We start from the raw sequence: 22,560 nt of genomic DNA, 5'->3' as shown, positions 1-22,560 counted from the left end.
CCACTTCTGGGCTGACTGATCCAGCGTTGAAGTTCTGCAACTTTTCCATGCACAGTGGTTCTGTTCATGTTGGGAAAAGGTGTTTCTGCTGGGAGACAGGGACAGAAAAAGATCTAGGAGGCATTTCCACCTCTTCAGCCCCTTGCATTGTAGGCCACAGGGAATGTGCTTTATTTCTAGGTGTCTTGCAGCCTTCTGAGCAAGGGGTGGGGGGGGGCTCGAGTGAATTCAGAGAGGGGCAACAGAGCTGAGGAAGGGTCTGGAGAACAAATCTTATGAGGAAAAGCTGAGGGACCTGGGAATGTTCAGTCTGGAGAACATTTTCACTCACTACAACACCCTGAAAGGAGGTTGGAACAAGGGGGTTCAGTCTCTTCTCTGACAGAACAAACGATGGGACAAGAGGTGCCTCAGGATATTAGAAGGAATTTTTTCACTGAAAGGGTTATCAGACACTGGCACAAGGTGGTTGAATCCCCATCCCTAGAGGTGTTTAAAAGCTGTGGAGATGTGGTGCTGAAGGACATGGTTAAGCCCTGGACTTGGTAGAGTTGGACTCAAGGATCTTCAAGGTCTTTTCCAAGCAGAATGATTCTGTGATTCTGTCTTTGAGGGGAAATGCTGCAGCCTGGAGTTTTGCACAGTATTTTTGCAGAGTAGAAGGTGATCAGTCTCTTAGCACATAAAGGAGATCTTTATTCTGTTTTAAATCACCAGCTAAGCCTCTCCATAGGAACAGGACCTCTGAGACCTTGTCTTTTCAGATGCTTCCTTTCTCATCTCACACTGTGCTGGGTGTTCAGTAGGTCCCATGTCTCCATTACAGAGGGCAGGAAAAAATCCTACAAGCCCATTGGAGAGGTCACTGCCATGTTTTTGCTTTGTTCATGTGGACAGGTTCTGTCTGCTTCTTTTTGGGCTGAAGGAGCAGTCCAGTTGGTCACCATGCAAAGACCTCCTAGAAGGAGACCCTTCCAGTTGCTCCCCAGAGAAGGAAATCTGGGGTAGGATCTAGAAGGGAACACCAGCATCCCTAACTCTTGTTTTCTTTTTCCAAGAGACTGAAAAACATCTCCCAGATCCTTGCTGAACCCAAGAGTGGGAGAGGACTTTCTTTAGTCACCAGGAAAGTAGCAAACATTGACAGGGGGTATTCTGATGGTTGTTGATGAGCAAGCAAGCCCAACACAAAAAAAATAGGCAGCTAATTAATTCCTCCAAATACAGCATCCCATTTGCATCCTTCAGCTGCCAGGGAGGGCTTCAGCTTAATTCCACTGCCAAAAATATTAAACAGGGAAAGTCTCCATAATTGGGGTATGTTGGGATCTTTGATTCGATTTCACACACACATGTAGGATGCAGCTGAAATCTCTATTATTTGGTATTTTGGAGGAGTGGAGAGAAAATCCTGGTCCTTTTATTTCCCTTCATTGCTTCAGAGCTGGTCCCCAGTTGGTGTGTGATGTACTGGTGGCTTCCTCCCAGGTCTTCCTGGGCAGGTGTCCATGTTGCAGTCACAACACAAAAATCAGCAGTGAGGGGTGAGCTCGATTAAGATGGAAGAGAACAAATGATCCATGGAGAAACAGCCTTATTTCTCTCTCTGCTCAGAGAGTGACCTCCTCTGGTTGTCTAGATGGTCACAAGTTGAATGATGAGAGAGAGAAAATGGCTCTTTTTCCCTTCCATAGAATCACAGAATTGTCCCAGTTGGAAAAGGCTTTTAAGATCCAACTGTCAGCATCTCCTCTCCCCAATAAAATATAAATATCAATAGCTCTGGCACCACCAGAGCATGCCCTGAAGTGCCTCATCTCCATGGTTTTTAAATACCTCCAGGGATGGTGACTCCATCACCTCCCTGGGCATCCCATTCCAACACCTGGCTACTCTCTCAGTAAAGAAATTCTTCCTAATATTAAGTCTAAACATCTCCTGGTGCAACTTCAGGCCATTTCCTCTGGTTCTATCATTGTTCACTTGAGAGCAAGAGCCCAGCACCCACCCCCCTACAACCTCCTTGCAGATAGAAAGCAATATAGCTCAAGATTTAAGATATGAGTCAGGAATAAGATCAAGAATATCTTATCAAAGTCTTGAGTTTGAGAGAACTTTGTATTCTGTCCACCTGTGGTGCTGTGCCCTCCACACCAGATCTTCTTTAATTTCTTTTTGCCCCCCTTCCTTAACTCATCTATGTGTGTTATAGGGATTTTAATGAACAGCAACATAGCTCAAGATTAAGATATGGGTCAAGAATAAGATTAAGAATAGAGTCCTTTTGGACTTGAAGGACTCTGTCAAAGTTTTGAGATTGAGAGAACTTTGTATTCTGTCCACCTGTGGTGCTGTGCCCTCCACACCAGATCTTCTTTAACTTCTTTTTGCCCCCCTTCCTTAACTCATCTTTGTATGTGATAGGGATTTTAATGAACAGCAACATAGCTCAAGATTAAGATATGGGTCAAGAATAAGATCCAGAATAGAGTCCTTCTTGGACTTGAAGGACTCTATCACAGTTTTGAGATTGAGAAAATTTTGTATTCTGTCCACCCGTGTTGCCGTGCCCTCCACACCAGATCTTCTTTAATTTCTTTTTGCCCCCCTTCCTTAATTCTTCTTTGTATGTTATAGGGATTTTAATGAAAAGCAATATAGGTCAAGATTAAGATATGGGTCAGGAATAAGATCAAGAATAAAGTCCTTCTTGGACTTGAAGGACTCTATCACAGTTTTGAGACTGAGAGAACTTTGTATCCTGTCCACCCGTGTTGCTGTGCCCTCCACACCAAATCTTGCTTTAATTTCTTTTTGCCCCCCTTCCTTAAGGCACCTTTGTATGTTATAGGGATTTTAATGAAAAGCAGTTTAGCTCAAGATTAAGATATGGGTCAAGAATAAGATCCAGAATAGAGTCCTTTTGGACTTGAAGGGCTCTATCACAGTTTTGAGATTGAGAGAACTTTGCATCCTGTCCACCCGTGTTGCTGTGCCCTCCACACCAGATCTTTAGTTTCTTTTTGGCCCCTTTCCTTAATTCATCTTTGTATGTGATAGGGATTTTAATGAACAGCAACATAGCTCAAGATTAAGATATGGGTCAAGAATAAGATCCAGAATAGAGTCCTTCTTGGACTTGATGGACTCCATGGAAGTTTTAAGTTTGAGAGAACTTTGTATTCTGTCCACCTGTGGTGCTGTGCCCTCCACACCAGATCTTCTTTAGTTTCTTTTTGGCCCCTTTCCTTAAGGCATCTTTGTATGTGATAGGGATTTTAATGAACAGCAACATAGCTCAAGATTAAGATATGGGTCAAGAGTAAGATCCAGAATAGAGTCCTTCTTGGACTTGATGGACTCCATGGAAGTTTTAAGTTTGAGAGAACTTTGTATTCTGTCCACCCGTGTTGCTGTGCCCTCCACACCAGATCTTCTTTAATTTCTTTTTGCCCCCCTTCCTTAACTCATCTTTGTATGTTATAGGGATTTTAATGAAAAGCAACATGGCTCAAGATTAAGATATGGGTCAAGAATAAGATCCAGAATAGAGTCCTTCTTGGACTTGATGGACTCCATGGAAGTTTTAAGTTTGAGAGAACTTTGTATCCTGTCCACCTGTGGTGCTGTGCCCTCCACACCAGATCTTCTTTAATTTCTTTTTGCCCCCCTTCCTTAAGGCACCTTTGTATGTTATAGGGATTTTAATGAACAGCAACATAGCTCAAGATTAAGATATGGGTCAAGAATAAGATCCAGAATAGAGTCCTTCTTGGACTTGATGGACTCCATGGAAGTTTTAAGTTTGAGAGAACTTTGTATCCTGTCCACCTGTGGTGCTGTGCCCTCCACACCAGATCTTCTTTAACTTCTTTTTGCCCCCCTTCCTTAACTCATCTTTGTATGTGATAGGGATTTTAATGAACAGCAACATAGCTCAAGATTAAGATATGGGTCAAGAATAAGATCCAGAATAGAGTCCTTTTGGACTTGAGGGACTCTATCAAAGTTTTGAGTTTGAGAGAACTTTGTATTCTGTCCACCTGTGGTGCTGTGCCCTCCACACCAGATCTTCTTTAATTTCTTTTTGCCCCCCTTCCTTAACTCATCTATGTGTGTTATAGGGATTTTAATGAAAAGCAACATAGCTCAAGATTAAGATATGGGTCAAGAATAAGATCCAGAATAGAGTCTTTCTTGGACTTGAAGGGCTCTATCACAGTTTTGAGATTGAGAAAACTTTGTATTCTGTCCACCTGTGGTGCTGTGCCCTCCACACCAGATCTTCTTTAATGTCTTTTTTCCCCCCTTCCTTAAGGCATCTTTGTATGTGATAGGGATTTTAATGAACAGCAACATAGCTCAAGATTAAGATATGGGTCAAGAGTAAGATCCAGAATAGAGTCCTTCTTGGACTTGATGGACTCCATGGAAGTTTTAAGTTTGAGAGAACTTTGTATTCTGTCCACCTGTGGTGCTGTGCCCTCCACACCAGATCTTCTTTAGTTTCTTTTTGGCCCCTTTCCTTAATTCATCTTTGTATGTTATAGGGATTTTAATGAACAGCAACATAGCTCAAGATTAAGATATGGGTCAAGAATAAGATCCAGAATAGAGTCTTTCTTGGACTTGAAGGGCTCTATCACAGTTTTGAGATTGAGAGAACTTTGTATTCTGTCCACCTGTGGTGCTGTGCCCTCCACACCAGATCTTCTTTAATGTCTTTTTTTTTTTTAATTAATTTCTTTAGTTTCTTTTTTTTTTCCTTAATGCACCTTTGTATATGATAGGGACTGTAATAAAAAGGGGCAAAAGGGTGTGAAAAAAGACAATTTGTTTCAGAGTAATGTGATTGCTGCTGCTTTTCCCCACAGGAGCATTGTGCAGTCAGATGAAAAGTTGGTGATCAGTGCATCCTGGGCTAAAGATGATGACATTACCAGACTCCTAAAATCTCTGCCCAACTGGAGCAACATGGCACAACCCAAGCAACTGAGACCCAAAAGGGAGGAGGAAGAAGATTTTATAAGGTAAAATATCTTTAAAAGTTGAGGGTTTCAAGGAGAGGAGCAACAGTAGTAAAACGTGATGGAAATAAAAATTAATGACAGTGTTTGTGTGGCTGTTGGGTCCTCAGATGTGAGAAGAGGTTGAGCTGTGGTCTTTCCTCATGGAAAAGGAAACTTGAGCCCATGGGCTGTTATGTGGTGTGATTTTCAAGCCATGGAGAATGTTTTGTGTGTTGCCTGGATTTGGTTTTGTTGATGGTATCGAGAAATCATGAAGAAAATGACCTGGCTGGGGGGTGTTTGGGGGCTTTGTTTATCACTTATATGGTGATTGGTGGATAAACCATCCTGAAGGTTTTATCCTTCAAGAGATAGGAGAAAGCAGAGCTTCTCATGTACAACAAGGACAGGAGAAATCACAGAAAGTTGGGGGTTGGGAGGGACCTCCAAAGATCATGGAGTCCAATCCCTCCCTGCCAGAGCAGGGTCACCTACAGGAGGTCACACAGGAACATGTCCAGGGTTTGTTTTTTTTTTTAATATTTCCAGAGAAGGAGACTCCAAAACCTCCCTGGGCAGCCTGGGCCAAGGCTCTGTCACCCTCACAGTAAAAAAATTTCTCTTTGTGTTTATATGGAACCTCTGCTCAAGTTTTTATCCAATGCCTCTTATTTTATCATTGGACATCAGTGGGAAGAGCCTGGCACCTCCTCCTGGCTCTGTCCCTTTATGTATTTATGAACATTAATGAGGTTGCCTCTAATTCTCCTTTTCCAAGCTTCAGACCCCCAGCTCCTTCAGCTTTTCCTGGAAAGGATGTTCCACTCCCTCCATCACCTTGGTGGCTCTGTGCTGGACTCTTCCAAGCACTTCCCTGTCCTTCTGAAACTGAGGAGCCCAGAACTGGACACAACATTCCAGATGTGACCAGGGAACAGCAGAGAGGCAGGAAAACCTCTCTCAACCTCCTAACCACCCCCCTTCCAATACTCCCCAGATGCCATTGGCCTTCTTGGCCAACAAGACACATTTTTGGCTCATGGTCACCCTTCCATCCATCAGCACCCCTAGGTCCTTTCCCCTTTGCTGCTCTCCAGCAGCTCAGTCCCCACCCTGTACCTGAACTTGTTCCTACAAAGCCTCTACACCTTGTTCATTATTCTTTTCCCTGCCCAACTCTCTGGGTTTGGCTGGAAGCCATGGTTCAATTAGAAGCCTCAGTGGAAAGTCTGTTTGCTGCTTTCCTGCCCATTTTGATCATTTCTGTTCATTCTCTTGCTCAGATGGGGCTTTTTGAAGAATCATGCATGTGAACCCAGTCAGGAAACTATCTGGGAGTGGGGAGGGAAATAAAGGGTTATTTTTCATCCAGGTAGATCCATGTCCTGGTGGATGATTCTACTCTGATCACCCACACAATGAAGAGAACAGCAGTCTGAGACCTAATGCAGGGACCAACTGGTTGTACTGGTCAGGAATGGCCAAAACTGGTGGTGTCACCAAAGTTGTCCTCCACTGGAGCCATGACCTGGTGCTGCTTCTCTGATCTCCCCATCCCAGGAGGATCAAATGAAAAATGATGGTATTTTGGTAACTCACTATGTTTACCCCCATGTCCAACAAAAAATGGAAGTTTTCCTTGCCCCTTCTTTTCCTATTGATGTATCTGTAGAAGGACTTTTTGTTATCCTTAACAGAAGTAGCAAGAACTGTGCCTTCATCCCTCTAATTTCATTTTTACATGACATTTATATTCCTAAACTACATTCCTAAACTCTTCCTCAGTAGCCAACCTTTTTTTCCACATTTTGGAAACTATTGAAAAACTTCCTTGCAGAGGGAATTCTTTCAAAGGGAACTTACTGTGTCCAAACCAGATTGTTTCTCCCATTTTCAGGCAACTCAAAGCCTGTCAGGAGCCAGATTGCCTTTCCCTGTGCACTGTCAATGGCTTGGTCTCTGAATTGTGGGTGCATCCTGAAAAAACGCAGCTCCTCTTTGTCATTCCAACAAGTCCAAAAGCTTGTCTGCACATTCCCATCACTATTCATCACTTCCTTGATTGGCATTTGGCTCAAGAACCATAGGAGGAAGTGAAGCTGTTGAAAATTGCAAGTCAAATTTACCCAGATTTGTCATTTTACTTGTTCCCAGAGTGCAAGCACAATAACCTCAAAATGATGCAGCCTAAAGAGAAGAAAAAGGGAGAGGATAAAATGTGGCTGGTCCCAGAAATGTTTGCTCAGGATGCAGTGGGGATAATCAGCTTTGCAAGTGTTGGGTTTATTGGTTTTTTTTTTTCTTTTTATAGTTTCAGTGATGGTGGAAGGGTTGAGCTCTTGGGGTCTTTGTGCAGCCCCTGGGTTGTTGGGTTTTTTTTTAGTAAGTTTGCAGATGTCACTAAGCTGGCTGGAGCTTTCCAAGTGCCTGGGGGTTGGGAAGCTCTGCAAAGGGATCTGGACAGGCTTGATCCATGAACCAAGGAGTTTCAGCATGGCCAAACATCCTGTATTTCAGCCACAAAACACCCCAGCAGCACCACAGCCTTGGGAGATCTGCCAAGAAGAGAAGGATCTGGGGGTGCTGGTTGAGAGGTGGCTGAACATGAGCTAACAGTCTGTCCAGGTGGCCAAGAAGGCCACCAGCATCTTGGCTTGGCCACCAGCATCTTGGCTTGTATCATGAAGGATGTGACCAGCAGGGGCAGGGAGATGATCTTATCCCTATACTAAGTTTTGGGGAGTACTGTGTGAAGTTTTGGGGGCCACAGGATGGGAAGGAGATGGAGGTGCTGGGGACGGTGCAGAGAAGGGCAACTGGTGATGAGGGGTTGGAGAACAGGTCTGTCAGGGTTTAACACTGCCCCAGCAGTTAAACTGAATGCCAAATGCTGTCTATTAATCCCCCTTCCCTCCCTGATAAAGAAAGGAGAGAGAACTGGGAACTAAACTACACAGCTTTAATGGAACAGGAATGAGAAATAGGAAAAATGACTAAATCTATACAAATCTACAGGAAAATTGATCCCAGGTTCCTCCCCCCTTGCCCCCAAGAACTCTCCCATCCCCACTGAGGCTGCAGGGCAGCCCTGGGAAAGTCCAGGCTGGAATCCTGGGGTCAGGAGCAGTTGGGAGCTGGAGGCAGGAACACACAGATTCAGGCTGGGATGGATCAGGAGCAGAGGCAGAGGAAGGGATGGAATCCTCCCAGGATGCTGAAGCAAAGAGGGAGAGGGGAAGAAGGGGAAGCAGGAAGGAGTCTGAGCCTGGTGATCCCTCCAATTTCTCCTGAGGATGCGGTGTATGGGATGGAATCCTCTGTTTGGTCAATTCTGGTCATTTCTCTTGTCTGTTCCTCCCCACAGGAGGGTTTCAGGTGTGACCTCTTGACTCCTTTTTTCCTTTTGGAGGGCCAAATGTTGCTCAGAGCTGAGCAGTGTCCTTGGCTCTGCAGCCCATTCTCCAGCAGTAACTCTAACCATGGAGTGGGATCAGTCCCAGCAGCAGACACTGCCTGAGAAACTTGCTGTGAATTTCAGCAAGTGCAGCTCCTGACAAGAGACTGAGCTGAAAGCAAAAGCACAAGGCAGAAAATCCCCTTTATCCTGGCCCAAACCAGGACAAGATCTTAGGAAGAGAGTCTGAAGGAGCTGGTGTTGTTCATCCTGGAGAAGAGGATGCTGAGGGATCATTTCTCTCTTATTCTCTCCCTTATTTCTCTCTACAACCACTTTAAAGGAGGTTGTAGTGAGGGGGTGTTGGCCTCTTCTCCCTTGTGACTGATGATGTGACAAGAGGCAATGAATGGGTTCAAGTTGTCCCAGGGGAGGTTCAGATTGGATATCAGGACAAATTTCTTCACTGAAAGAGTGGTGAAGCGTTGGAAGAGGTTGCCCAGGGAGGTGGTGGAGTTGCCATCCCTGGGGGTATTCAGAAAACTAGTAGATGTGGGGCTTTGGGGGATGATTTAGTGGTTAAGGTGGTGTAGGACTCATGGTTGGACTTGGTGATCTTGAAGGTCCTTTCTAGTTATGACCATTCTTTGATTTAATGGTTAATTCCTACCTTTGCCTTTGCAATTAACCTTTGTTTCTTGACACAGAAAGGTTCTGGGATGCCCTTCTGGTTCTTTCTCTGGTTTCTGAACTATCAGCATGGAACACCAGAGCACCCATGGATGCAATGTTGGGTGCTGCTGGTTGAGCATAACCCAGAAGTGTGAATTTCTGGCCAGGCTTAATCTGCTGGCCAAGCTCAGTTTGATGCTAAAGTGCCAACATTTGGATCCCAATATGCATTTTATGCCAATTTTATCCTTTTATTCTCCATTATTTGAGGTATTCTGTAGCAGAAGTGTTAGAATGGAAAATCTGCTAGGTCAATCTACTGGGAAAAGCTCCTTTTTTTTTAGCCCAGGCATTAGGATAAAGATCTTTTCTCACTATCTTTTTGCACAGAGCACTGTGTATTAAGCCTCAGCTCCTCAGAGTGCCTTGTGAATGCTCCTGTAGCATTAATTTAAAGGATGATAATTGATTTGGGCCAATTTTAGCCATTGATGGCAAGCGACATGGCTTATAAACTTCCTCAAGAATCTGCATGGTTGAATAGACCTCTCTTGAAAGCTTCAAAATAAAATTAATTGCTTGTCCAGTTCTTTCTCATCTTCCTTCAATTTAAGCAGGCATTTTTCAGCTTTTTTTTCCTGCTACAAAGGAAATATGATTTCATTGCTGCTGTTGCTTTTTCTCTGGTGATGAATGGGGAATGATTCTGCTTCAGCCATCACTGCCTGAGCACTGCAGGGTGAGAGATGTTCAGGGGGTACCTTGGTTCTTAGGGTATGATGGGAGACTTGGGAGAGCTCATTTCATCCTCACTTGAAGCATCTGAGATACTTCAAACCTTGATCAAGGAAGAATGGGTTGAAGGGAGAAGAGAGGGAGTTCCAGCTCAGCATGAGGAGAAAGTTGTTGAGGGTGAGGCTGAGGGAGCCCTGGCCCAGGCTGCCCAGAGAGGTTGTGGAGTCTCCTTCTCTGGAGCCTTTCCAAACCCCCCTGGCTGTGTTCCTGTGTGGGCTGCCCTGGGGGATCCTGCTGGGGCAGGGGGGTTGCACTGGGGCATCTCCAGAGCTCCCTTCCCACCCCAAACATTCTGGGATTCTGGGACTGACAAAGCTGACAGGTGATGTTTGCAGGTGGAAAGAAATTTCATTTTATTCACTGCAGGGTAAAAAACCCCAGGTAGCTCAGGAGGATTGGGAAGCACAATTCTTTTTGGGTGGGTTTGTTGCAAGCAAACCAATACTTGTTGCTCATTGTGTCAACTTCCCAGGGCAGCTTTCAAGCTGTGGGCTCTGCCCTGGGGAGACCAGAGCTGGAATCCTGGCTCCAGTTTGGGGCTCCCCAGTTGAGGAGAGACTGGGATCTACTGGAGAGAGTCCAAGGGAGAGGTGGGAGGGTGAGGAAGGGACTTGAGCATCTGTGCTGGGAAGAAGGAGTGAGAGGCCTGGGGCTGGAGAAGAGAAGGCTGAGAGGGGATGTGCTGAATGTCCATCAGTAGCTGAGGGGTGGGGGGCAAGAGGAAGGGGCCAATCTCTTTTTGGGGGTGGCCAGAGAGAGGCCAAGGAAGAATGGGTTGAAGGGAGAAGAGAGGAAGTTGCAGCTCAGCATGAGGAGAAAGTTGTTGAGGGTGAGGCTGAGGGAGCCCTGGCCCAGGCTGCCCAGAGAGGTTGTGGAGTCTCCTTCTCTGGAGCCTTTCCAAACCCCCCTGGCTGTGTTCCTGTGTGGGCTGCCCTGGGGGATCCTGCTGGGGCAGGGGGGATCTCCAAAAGTCCCTTCCATCCCCTAATATTCATAACCACCCATGATCTCCAACCCCACTCCTCAACAAGCAAGGACAGACCTAAACCCTTCTCCTAAAGGAAGGTTTAAGCTTGATGAGCCATGGAAACATGTTCTTTTGGGACATAAAACAAGGCTGGCAGCAGTGCTTGAACTGCCTCAGCATCATCCCTTCATGAAAGCTGCTAAATTCTATTTACCCTGAAAATTCACCACCAGGTTCTGTACGGTGACCAGAAGAGATTTCACTGCACACTTTCCTTCCCTTTCCCTCTCCCCAGGTTTCCTGTAACTCATTTGCTTAATTCAAAAGAAGGATCCAAAGATGATGGCTTTGCAAAATCAAAATTAAAAGCCCTCACGCATAGCTGTGTTGACAGTGATTGATTTTGTTGTCTTAACCTGACACCATCTCTTCTGTGAATTGATGTCAAAAGGCAGAGTAAGGCAGCAGCAGAATCTCTCCATTAATATTCTGGTGGGGTTGGCCAGACACAGGGACCTGATTGAGCATATTATAGTAGCTCAGAACTTGGCAAAGGGAGAAAGGAAAAAAAAAATAAAAATCCAGGCCTCTGCTGGTATAATACTTTTTTGAAAGCTCTGAAGGAGATTTGGCAGTGGGGTGAGTGTAAAATCTGCTGCCCTTATTGCTTTATAAAGGTTACCCTGAAGTTCAGTACTGAAACAGAGACTTTGGGGATGATACCCAAAGATGCAGCTTTTCCAGGTTTGCCTTGGATGAAGAAAAGCAATGTAAAAAATGTTCCTGATCTGGCCCTGAACAAGTTACAGCAGAAATTTGTAGAACCACAGAATGGTTTGGGTTGGAAGGGACCTTAAAGATAATCTGGTTCTGATCCCCCTGCCATGGGCAGGGACACCTCCCACCAGCCCAGGGTGCTCCAAGCCCCATCCAACCTGAGCTCAAACACCTCCAGGGATGGGGCAGCCACAGCTTCTGGGGGCAACCTGGGCAACCAGAGGCTCAGCACCCTCACCCCAAAGAATTTCTCCCTCCCTCCCCAAGAAATAGAATCCTGGAATGGGTTGGCTTGGAAGAGAACTGAAAGCTCAGCTCATTCCAACCCCCCTGCCATGGGCAGGGACACCTCCCTCCCAGATTGCTCCAAGCCCCATCCAACCTGGCTTTGAACACTGCCAGGGATGGGGCAGAGACTCTTTTCCTGGGCAACCTGGTTCTAAAGCTCAGCACCCTCACCCCAGAGAATTTCTCCCTCCCTCCCTCCCTCCCTCCCTCCCTGCCTGCTCAAGATCTCCTCTCCATCTCCCCTCTTGCAGCTGGAAACCCTTCCCTCTCGGAGGGTCCCATCCCTCCAGACCCTTGTCCCAAGTCCCTCCCCAGCTTTCCTGGAGCCCCTTCAGGCACTGGAAGGTGCTCTAAGGTCTTCCCATTGCAGCCTTCTCTTCTCCAGCCTCAACACCCCCAACTCTCTCAGCCTGGAGGAAGATGCAGAGCTGCTGATGCTCAGTGAGTCAGGAATGGTCCTGTGAGGGTGCTTGAGGTCAATAGACTCAGGAGGTTGGTACCAAGCTCCAAGGCCTGGTCACTTTTTGAATAACTTCAACAATTTCCAAAATGCTGAACGTGCTGCAAACATCCCATTGTGTAAATAAACACTTTGGGCAAGGCCAGAAAGCAGAATTTGGGATGAGCTGGGGCTGTTGGCATCAGATCATCAAATCCTTCTCTTGGTGCAAAGGCAGAGCTGGGATGGCAGGAACATGGAGTTCAGATCCTACCTTGGGGCAGCTTGGTCTTCCCTTTTTCCACCTTTCCCTTTTCCCTTGTCCACCCTTTTCCTCCTTTCCCTTGTCTCTTTCCATTTCCATCCTCTTTTCCCTTGTCTTTCCATTATTTTTATTCTCTTTTGCTGTCTTGGTTTTTTCTTGTTTTGTTTTTTAAGCCTTGGTGTTTTATGGAAGGCTTTACTCTTTCTTTACCTCTCAGCTCTTATTCACAGGTTTGGAGCTTTTTGCCTGGCTTTACTCTTTCTTTACCTCTCAGCTCTCATTCACAGGTTTGTTTTTTTTACTTATCTTTCCTTGTTTCTTTCTCTCTCAAGAATTAAGGATCCCCCTCTCCAGTTTCTCAGGCTCTATTCATTATACTCACAGTCATTTTAAAGGGTAATTTGGGAAGATTGGCAGCAGCCTGTAGACTTTTTTTCCCTTCCACTGGGACTGTGAATCTGAGCATGCCATAGCTATGAGTTGTTCCCATTTGATGTCAGTCTGTGCCTTTCTATAAAAGAGGTTTCTAGATCATTTTTTGTGGGTCCTAAGGGAAAATGGGCTTCATCATGAGCACAACTGATACTAAATCCTCTTGCTTTTGGGAGTCTTATCTGAGAGATGTGAAACTGAGGGAGCATCTAGATCTTCACAGGGCATCCTCATATCCAAGAAGTTTCCTTCTGCCTTTAGTTTGTCCTGAGAAAACAAAAAAGTTTTGGACAATGTGAGCTGGATTTGGGGTTTTGCAAATATTCCTGACCTGAATCCAGGAAGAATTTTGCAGCTTCAGCTTCTTTCACCAGAGAGGGTAATGATAGCACAAGGGATGATGGTTTTAAACTGAAAGAGAGGAGATTTAGGTTAGATATTAGGAAAAAATTCTTCACCATGAGGGTAGTGAGACACTGGAATAGGTTGCCTAGGGAGATTATCCATGCCCCATCCTTGGAAGTGGTGAAGGCCAGGTTGGATGAAGCCTTGTGCTGCCTGGTCTAGTGGAAGTGCAAGGGGGTTGGGTTGGATCTGAATGATCTTTAAGGTCCCTTCCAACCCAACCCAAGTATGATTCTGTGATTAATCCTACAAATTGAATCATAGAATCATAGAATTAGCCGGGTTGGAAGGGACCTCAGAGATCATCTAGTCCAACCCTTGACCCACCGCAGCAGTTGCTAGACCATGGCACTGAGTGCCACATCCAGTCTTTTTTTAAATGTCTCCAGGGACGGAGAATCCACCACCTCACCGGGCAGTCCATTCCATAGCCTGATCACCCTCTCCGTGAAGAAATTCTTTCTAATATCTAACCTAAACCTCCCCTGGCACAACTTAAGACTGTGTCCTCTTGTCTTGTTGAAGGTCGTCTGTGGAAAGAGTCCAGTTCCCACCTCGCTACAGCCTCCTTTCAGGTAGTTGTAGACAGCAATGAGGTCTCCCCTGAGCCTCCTCTTCTTCAGGCTGAACAGTCCCAGCTCTCTCAGCCTCTCCTCATAGGGCCTGTGCTCGAGTCCCTTCACCAGCCTGGTTGCCCTCCTTTGGACCTGTTCCAGGACCTCTACATCCTTCTTAAACTGAGGGGCCCAGAACTGGACACAGTACTCGAGGTGTGGCCTCACCAGAGCTGAGTACAGGGGCAGAATCCCTTCCCTGGACCTGCTGGTGACGCTGTTTTTGATACAGGCCAGGATGCCATTGGCCTTCTTGGCCACCTGGGCACACTGCTGGCTCATGTTCAGTTTCTTGTTGATGCAGACTCCCAGGTCCCTTTCTGCCTGGCTGCTCTCCAGCCACTCTGTCCCCAGCCTGTAGCGCTGCATGGGGTTGTTGTGGCCAAAGTGCAGGACCCGGCACTTGGCCTTGTTGAACCTCATCCCGTTGGAATCGGCCCAGCTCTCTAATTGAATTCTCTGGTGAAATCAATGCAGCCATGCCCACTTTTTCTCTGCCAATGTCCTTTTTTTTTCCCTTTTTTTGGTGTGTGGGGTTAATGTGTGCACCCCTAAACTGGATAGCAGGGATGGAGAGGGGAAATGCCAAGTGAAAACCACAAAGATCCAGCTTCTCCCCAAAGATTTAATAACAGCTCCAGCTTTAACAAGATCCCAGGTTGCTAAATCCCATCGTTAAAGCCACACAACGTACTCCGAGGCTCTTCCTCGTCTGCTGTGATGAATTGTCTGAAAGAAATTTAACAAGACCAGAATATTCAAATAAATTTGAAGTGAGGAGATGGCGTGTGATGTGGCAGCTTCAAAACTGTCAATTAGTGGTGGCTGCTTTTTGACAGTGCTGTGACCTCTCAGCAGAGATTTTGGGAGCTGCTGGGAAGCGCCGATCACTCCCGTCCCCTCTTAAGGATGCAGAAATTGTTGTGGAGGTTTTGCAAATCCCCAGTGAACCTGGAATCTGGGTCGTTTTTAGGATGGGCTGGATTTTTCAGTCCTTTAAAGCCTCTTTGCTTGGCAAGGGTGAATTTCTATCCGTCGAGGCTCCTTGGCAGCAGCTTTTCATCAGGGCTGCGATGCGCTGCCGAGAAGTGTCCTCATGTGCTGAATTTTTAAAACACCTTCAGGTGCTGAATCTTTGGAAGAAATGAAATGGCATCTTCTGTGGGAAGATGGCTGGGTTGGGTTTTATTGTTCTTCTGGCAGCAAATCATTTCAGAGGGTTTCCCTTGGCAGAAAAAAGCCCACGTGGGTGATTTGTTTTGGTGCTTGCGCCCATTTTTTACGATTCTCGAATAAATTCTGGTGCCAGATGAAGCAAAAACCACCTTTTTTTTAAATTATTCTTTCTTTTATAAATAAGAACATAATGGGAATTTCTTGGAATTAATCAAGGGAAAACCTGTCTGCCAGGGTAGTTTCTCTATTTACAATTTTCAGCACGGTCTCCAGGCTGATTCTCTGGCAGGGATGAAAAAATGGGTTCTAGAAATTTCTATATGACATTAAGACATCCAAAAAATCCACTGACCCAAAAGCAGCTGCAAAGGTGCAATAAAATTGATGCAAATGCCATCATTACAATCCTTCCATTAGAATGTGCATCGTGCTTTGAGACTGTGTATATAATATGCTATATGTATTTTAAGTGCTTTATGTTAGGTACCATATGGTGGTACCTGGGGGTAGCTTTTTACCCAGTAATTGTTTTCATGAACATTTTTCAACTTAATGGGGCTTTGGCACAATAGTGTGATAAAGCAGCAATCCTTGTTTTGCCAGCTCTTCCTTGAGCATTTGTGTTTTTATCCTGTTCACACTTTAAGAGGTATTTTTAGGATATTTTTCTCTACAGCCACAGCTCTGCCTGTAGCTGGGGTTGAAGTTCCTTTTGTTGCTTCCCCTCTGCAAGCATCCAGTGCTGAGCAGAAAGCAACCCTCTGGGGTCTGGAGGCTGTGGGAAGGGACAGGGAATTCAACATGAGCCAGCAGTGAGCTCCTGGAGCTCAGAAATCTAATGGGATGCATCCAGAGGAGCATGGCCAGCAGATCAGGAGAGGGGATTCCCAGCCTCTGCTCTGCTCTTGGGAGACCCCACCTCCAATCCTGCATCCAGGGCTGGTGTCCCCAGCAGAAGAAGGACATGGATCTGTTGGGATGAGTCCAGAGGAGGCCACAAAGATGATCCAGGGGTTGGAGCAGCTCTGCTACCAGGAGAAACTGGGATTATTCTGCCTGGAGAAGACTCCAGGGGGTCCTTAGAGCTCAACAAGTCCAAGTGCATCCAGATCAGGTCAGTCCCAATTACAAGCTGGGTACAGAGTGGGTTGAGAGCAGCCCTGAAGAGAAGGATTTGGGGGTGTTGGTTGGTGAGAAGCTCAACGGGAGCCAGCAGTGTGCTCCTGGAGCTCAGAAATCCAACCCTGTCCTGGGATGCATCCAGAGGAGCATGGCCAGCAGATCAGGAGAGGGGATTCCCAGCCTCTGCTCTGCTCTTGGGAGACCCCCACCTCCAATCCTGCATCCAGGGCTGGTGTCCCCAGCAGAAGAAGGACATGGATCTGTTGGGATGAGTCCAGAGGAGGCCACAAAGATGATGCAGGGGCTGGAGCAGCTCTGCCATGAGGAGAGGCTGAGGAGCTGGGATTGTTGAGACTCCAGGGGAACCTTAGAGCTGCCCCCCAATCCCTGAAGGGAACCTCCAGGAAGGCTGCAGAGGGACTTTTCAGAAGAGCATCCAGTGCTAGGAGAAGGGGAAATGGTTTGAAAGTGCAGGAGAAGAGGTTCAGCCTGGATCTGAGGAAGAAGTTCTTCAGGAGGAGGGTGCTGAGACTCTGGAACAGATTGCCCAGAGAAGTTGTGGCTGCCCCCTCCCTGGAGGTGTTCAAGGCCAGGTTGGATGAGGCTTGGAGCAACCTGGGCTGGACAAGAGGTGTCCCTGCCCATGGAGCTTGGAGGAGATGAGCTCTGAGCTCCCTTCCAACCCAATCCATTGAATGATTCTGTGTTCCTGAGAGGCTTCCACAGGCATCCCCTCCTCCTGTAGCCCTGTGCACCCTCCCAGTGATCTTTTTCCTTATCTTTACTTGCTGAAGGGATAATTGACTCTAATTTCTTGGCAGAGGAAAGGGACAGGAGCAGTCAGAGAACATAAAACTGCTGCCAGGTACATCAGAGCCCTCCTTCCCCATTCTGCTGTCTCAATGTGGACACTTGGCTGTTTTCCAGCCCTGCTCTGGCATGGTCAGAGTGCCTTAAACATAGCACTGGGCATCTTGATTTATCACACATGCTCCTTCATGTGCAAATTTCCCACCCTCTCCTGTATCTGCTGAACTGCAGATGAGCAGAAACCTCATAGATTCTCATCAGTCCCCCTGTTTCCAGGCAGCTTTGCTCAATAGGCTGATTAATTTTCTTACCAGCTTATCCCTTAAAAGCATCAGCAGTGCTCTTGGACACTGGAGGAGAGGAAGGAGGAGCCAATCTGCCTGCAGGAGACTTTTTTGGGGGAAGGATAGCAGGGGCCTCTCCCCATCCCTGTTGGTACCACGCCAAGGATGCGCTGTGCACCCTACAGAGCATCCACAGGATCTAAACCTGGTGCCTTGCTGGGTTTGGGAAGTCAAAACATCCAATACAGAAATGAAGAGGGTTTAACAAAGGGAAACAAAAGGAATCTCTTAGTTAAGACAAGGATTAAGCACTTGCAGTCTGACGAAGTGGAGGCTGAGGAGTGAGCCCCATGATGGTGCAAACAAATCCCATGGGAACAGAGTCTGATCATAGAATCCTAGAATTGGCTGGGTTGGAAGGGACCTCAGAGATCATCAAGTCCAACCCTTGATCCACTCCCACTGCAGTTCCCAGCCCATGGCACTCAGTGCCACATCCAGGCTCTTTGGAAATAGCTCCAGACATGGAGAATCCACTACTTCCCTGGGCAGCCCATTCCAATGCCTGATCACCCTCTCCAGAAAGAAATTCTTTCTCATCTCCAACCTAAACCTCCCCTGGCACAACTTGAGACTCTGCCCTCTTGTCTTGCTGAGAGTTGCCTGGGAAAAGAGCCCAACCCCCCCCTGGCTCCAACCTCCTTTCAGGGAGTTGCAGAGAGTGATGAGGTCTCCCCTGAGCCTCCTCTTCTCCAGCCTCAACACCCCCAGCTCCCTCAGCCTCTCCTCAGAGGATCTGTGCTCCAGTCCCTTCACCAGCCCAGTTGCCTCCTTTGGACCTGCTCCAGCACCTCAATCTCCTTCCTGAGCTGAGGGGCCCAGAACTGGACACAGGACTCAAGCTGTGGCCTCCCCAGAGCTGAGCACAGGGGCAGAATCCCTTCCCTGGACCTGCTGGCCACGCTGTTCCTGAGCCAGCCCAGGATGCCATTGGCCTTCTTGGCCACCTGGGCACACTGCTGGCTCCTCTTCAGCTTCCTGGCAATCCAGACTCCCAGGTCCCTTTCTGCCACTCTGTGCCCAGCCTGGAGCTCCCCATGGGGTTGTTGTGGCAACAACAATGTGATGGGTGAGGAACATGTGGGACACCAGGAATGAAGAGGGAGCTCCCAGCAAGGTGGGCAATGAAGAAAGGCACTTGAATTTGCTTTCTTTGCATTGCAGATGATGTGCATTTTTCATCTCTGTCTTGAGAGTGGGTGTGTGTGCACAGCTGAGTTAAACACATTACAGCTCTGTAATACCCTGTTATCAACCAGTTGGTTATGGTTCAACTGGGGTTCCTCAAAAAAAAATCCTTTTTCTATGGCATTTGGTATGGGAAGCCATGTTAACAAAGGCTAAAATTCACCAGCCACCAAGCAGTTGGTTATGAGTTGGGGTTTTTTCCCACTTTCTCCATAATATCATCCCCCCTGCTGGAATTTTCCATCTCACCAAAAGTTGCAGCATCTTTTATTCTTCTTTGGCAAAGTCCAAAGGCAACATCGTGGGTAAGATGGGGATGGGATTTGGGTTTTCAAAGCCATCCTAATTCAAAGCAAAGGGACCCACTGAACCCTCAGAAAGCTGTAAATGAAATGCAGAAGGTTGCAGTTCACTTTGTATGTGCTGGCTCTGCCTTAGATAGGCATTGACAGATCCAAATGTGACAAGTATTGGCTGAGAAACTGTATGGGAATCAGAGGTCTGAAGCTGTTATTTTAATGCAGGTATTCACCAGAATAGAGTCAATGTTGGTATTCAGTTGATTTGGGTTTTTTAGAGCCTTCCTCTTCAGTGTTTAGCCTTGCAGATTTAATAAAGACAAAGAAATACATGGTGTGAATATTATCTCAGGCAGATCACTGCTGAAAATTGGCTCCAGGGAGAGCAGGTTTAAATTAAAATTAAAGGAATCCACCAGAAATCTTTCAAGTTATCTTCTAAAAGGGAGTTACCTTGCTGAAGGTTGTCTCTGATAGAGGCTTCAGTTTGTGCCAAAGAGTCAACTGGGGGTTTCTGCAGTCAAAGGAAGTGGATTAAAGGAAACAATTAAATATCTTTGCTGCTCTTTTAGACAACCCTCTGCTGGTTTAGAGTGAGTGGCAGGATCACATTCATCCCCACAGTATTTTACAGCAGAGCTTCCCATAGAAAACCTGATTTGTATTCCTCCTGAGAGCAAAAAGAGGAAATACACCATGCTTTGTATTTGAGAGATTTTTCTCAGCCTGACTGAAAGCACTGTATTATTCATGTACAAGCTCTCCATCCCCAGCAGTGCCAAAAAAACCCTCTCTGCTTGCATGTGGGAAGGCAGAAGAGTTGTCCCTGGGATAAAGCTGAATTTGTAATCTCAGTTGTGAGCAGTGTGTGGCAGTGACTCCTCATCTAACAGCTCTCCCATTGTGGTTCTTCAAAAAAATAAATCCTATTTCTGTGGCATTTGGTATTGGAAGCCATGGTAACAAAGGTTGAAATTGGAATTGGCTTTGGAATGGCCCAGGTGGAGTCACCATCCCTGGAAGGATTTAAAAGGCATTTAGACCTGGTCCTGAAGGATCTGGTTTAGGAGTTGATTATGGTGTTGGTCAAAGGTTGGACTGGATGAGCTTGGAGGTCTCTTCCAACCTAAATATTCTGGGATTCTGTGAAGTTCACCAAATGTTTCATTTCTTATTTATATGGGTGTCCTGGTTTGGGCCAGGATAAAGGGGTTTTTCTGTCTTGGACTTTTGCTTTCAGCTCAGTCTCTTGTCAGGAGCTGCACTTGCTGAAATTCACAGCAGGTTTCTCAGGCAGTGTCTGCTGCTGGGACTGATCCCACTCCATGGTTAGAGTTACTGCTGGAGAATGGGCTGCAGAGCCAAGGACACTGCTCAGCTCTGAGCAACATTTGGCCCTCCAAAAGGAGAAAAGGAGTCAAGAGGTCCCACCTGAAACCCTCCTGTGGGGAGGAACAGACAAGAGAAATGACCAGAATTGACCAAACAGAGGATTCCATCCCATACACCTCATCCTCAGGAGAAATTGGAGGGATCCCCAGGCTCAAACCCCTTCCTGCTTCCCCTTCTTCCCCTCTCCCTCTTTGCTTCAGCATCCTGGGAGGATTCCATCCCTTCCTCTGCCTCTGCTCCTGATCCATCCCAGCCTGAATCTGTGTGTTCCTGCCTCCAGCTCCCAACTGCTCTTGAGCCCAGGATTCCAGCCTGGACTTTCCCAGGGCTGCCCTGCAGCCTCAGTGGGGATGGGAGAGTTATTGGGGGAAAGGGGAGAGGAACCTGGGATCAATTTTCCTGTGGATTTGTATAGATTGAGTCATTTTTCCTATTTCTCATTCCTGTTCCATTAAAGCTGTGTAGTTTAGTTCCCAACCCATCAGTCTCTCTCCCTTATTCTCTCTCCCTTCTTTATCAGGAAGGGGAGGGGGATTAATAGACAGCATCTGGCATTCAGTTTAATTGCCAGGGCAGTGTTAAACCCTGACAGTGGGGGATTATCAGAGAATCATTTGGGTTGGAAAAGATCTTCAAGATCACTGTGTGGTTTTAAACTGAAAAGGATTAAACCATTGTGTGGTTTTGAACTCAAAAGGGGAGATTTGGACAAGATAGAAGGAAGGCATTTTTTACCATGAAGGTGGTGAGACACTGGCAGAGGTTGTCCAGGCAACTGGTGGATTCCTCATCCCTGGCAGCGTTCAAGGTCAGGTTGATATCATTCTGTGATTCCATGATTCTGTGAGTCCAACCACAAACTGAAAACTAGCAAGACTGATGCAACTGTCAGAGGGATCTGAGAGTCCAGGTCCAGTTTGGTTGGAGGGGAGAAATGAGATTTTTCTTCCCCACAGAAATGGATGAGGATACCTGAGGGTTTGTAGGTCTGGAGAGGTAAGTGGGGTGTTTCATCTTTGCTGTAGAAGTCAGTAATGTGTTTTACTTGAAAGAATGATTGTGCTCTACCAAAAAAAACCCAAAAAGCCCACAAACACAAACAGACAGGTCCATCCCAGCAGTGAGGTTCAACCTTGTGTTCACCTTCAAATGCCCATTTGGACTTTGGATGAGTCTCTCACTCTCCAAAGATTTTTAGCCTCCCAAGAGTAAGAAATACCCACTTGGGGAGGTTTCAGAGCTTCCCTGAAGTTCAGAAAGGACTTAAAATATTTCCAGAGTCAGAGCAGACCAAAATTAACCCCACCCCATGGAGAGGAAGAACAGCTGAATTACCACTGCCAATGCCCTCTGGAGCTGGAGATCTTCCTCTGTCTCAGACACAACCAGCAGATAAGGATCCCTCCCAAGCCATGGGATCATAGAATCATAGAATTGGCTGGGCTGGAAAGGACCTCAGAGATCATCAAGTCCAACCCTTGCAGTTGCTAGACCATGGCACTGAGTGCCACATCCAGGCTCTTTTGAAAGATCTCCAGACACGGAGAATCCACTACTTCCCTGGGCAGCCCATTCCAATGCCTGATCACCCTCTCCAGAAAGAAATTCTTTCTAATCTCCAACCTAAACCTCCCCTGGCACAACTTGAGACCCTTTGTGCCCTCTTGTCTTGCTGAGAGTTGCCTGGGAAAAGAGCCCAACCCCCCCTTGGCTCCAACCTCCTTTCAGGGAGTTGGAGAGAGTGATGAGGTCTCCCCTGAGCCTCCTCTTCTCCAGCCTCAACACCCCCAGCTCCTTCAGCCTCTCCTCAGAGGATCTGTGCTCCAGTCCCTTCCCCAGCTCAGTTGCCTCCTTTGGACCTGCTCCAGCACCTCAATCTCCTTCCTGAGGGGCTGAGGGGCCCAGAACTGGACACAGGACTCAAGCTGTGGCCTCCCCAGAGCTGAGCACAGGGGCAGAATCCCTTCCCTGGACCTGCTGGCCACACTGTTCCTGAGCCAGCCCAGGATGCCATTGGCCTTCTTGGCCACCTGGGCACACTGCTGGCTCCTCTTCAGCTTCCTGGCAATCCAGACTCCCAGGTCCCTTTCTGCCACTCTGTGCCCAGCCTGGAGCTCCCCATGGGGTTGTTGTGGCCAAAGTGCAGGACCCGGCCCTTGGAATGTTGAACCT

At 46.9% G+C, this 22,560-nt stretch overlaps 1 protein-coding gene across 2 annotated transcripts in view; it reads left to right on the top strand.

Moving 5' to 3' along the window:
- Positions 1 to 22,560, top strand: part of EXOC4 (exocyst complex component 4) — a 445,477-nt gene that overhangs the window by 351,938 nt on the left and 70,979 nt on the right. For both annotated transcript variants that reach the window (XM_030457542.1, XM_030457550.1), the window contains one exon: positions 4,875 to 5,030. In XM_030457542.1, the coding sequence (XP_030313402.1) occupies positions 4,875 to 5,030 (156 nt within the window). The remainder of the gene's footprint in view (positions 1 to 4,874; positions 5,031 to 22,560) is intronic.

The sequence above is a fragment of the Calypte anna genome, chromosome 1, assembly GCF_003957555.1.
Source record: "Calypte anna isolate BGI_N300 chromosome 1, bCalAnn1_v1.p, whole genome shotgun sequence".
Lineage (NCBI taxonomy): Eukaryota > Metazoa > Chordata > Aves > Apodiformes > Trochilidae > Calypte > Calypte anna.
Note: the sequence above shows the minus strand (reverse complement) of the source record. Positions and strands in the feature narration are given on the sequence as shown.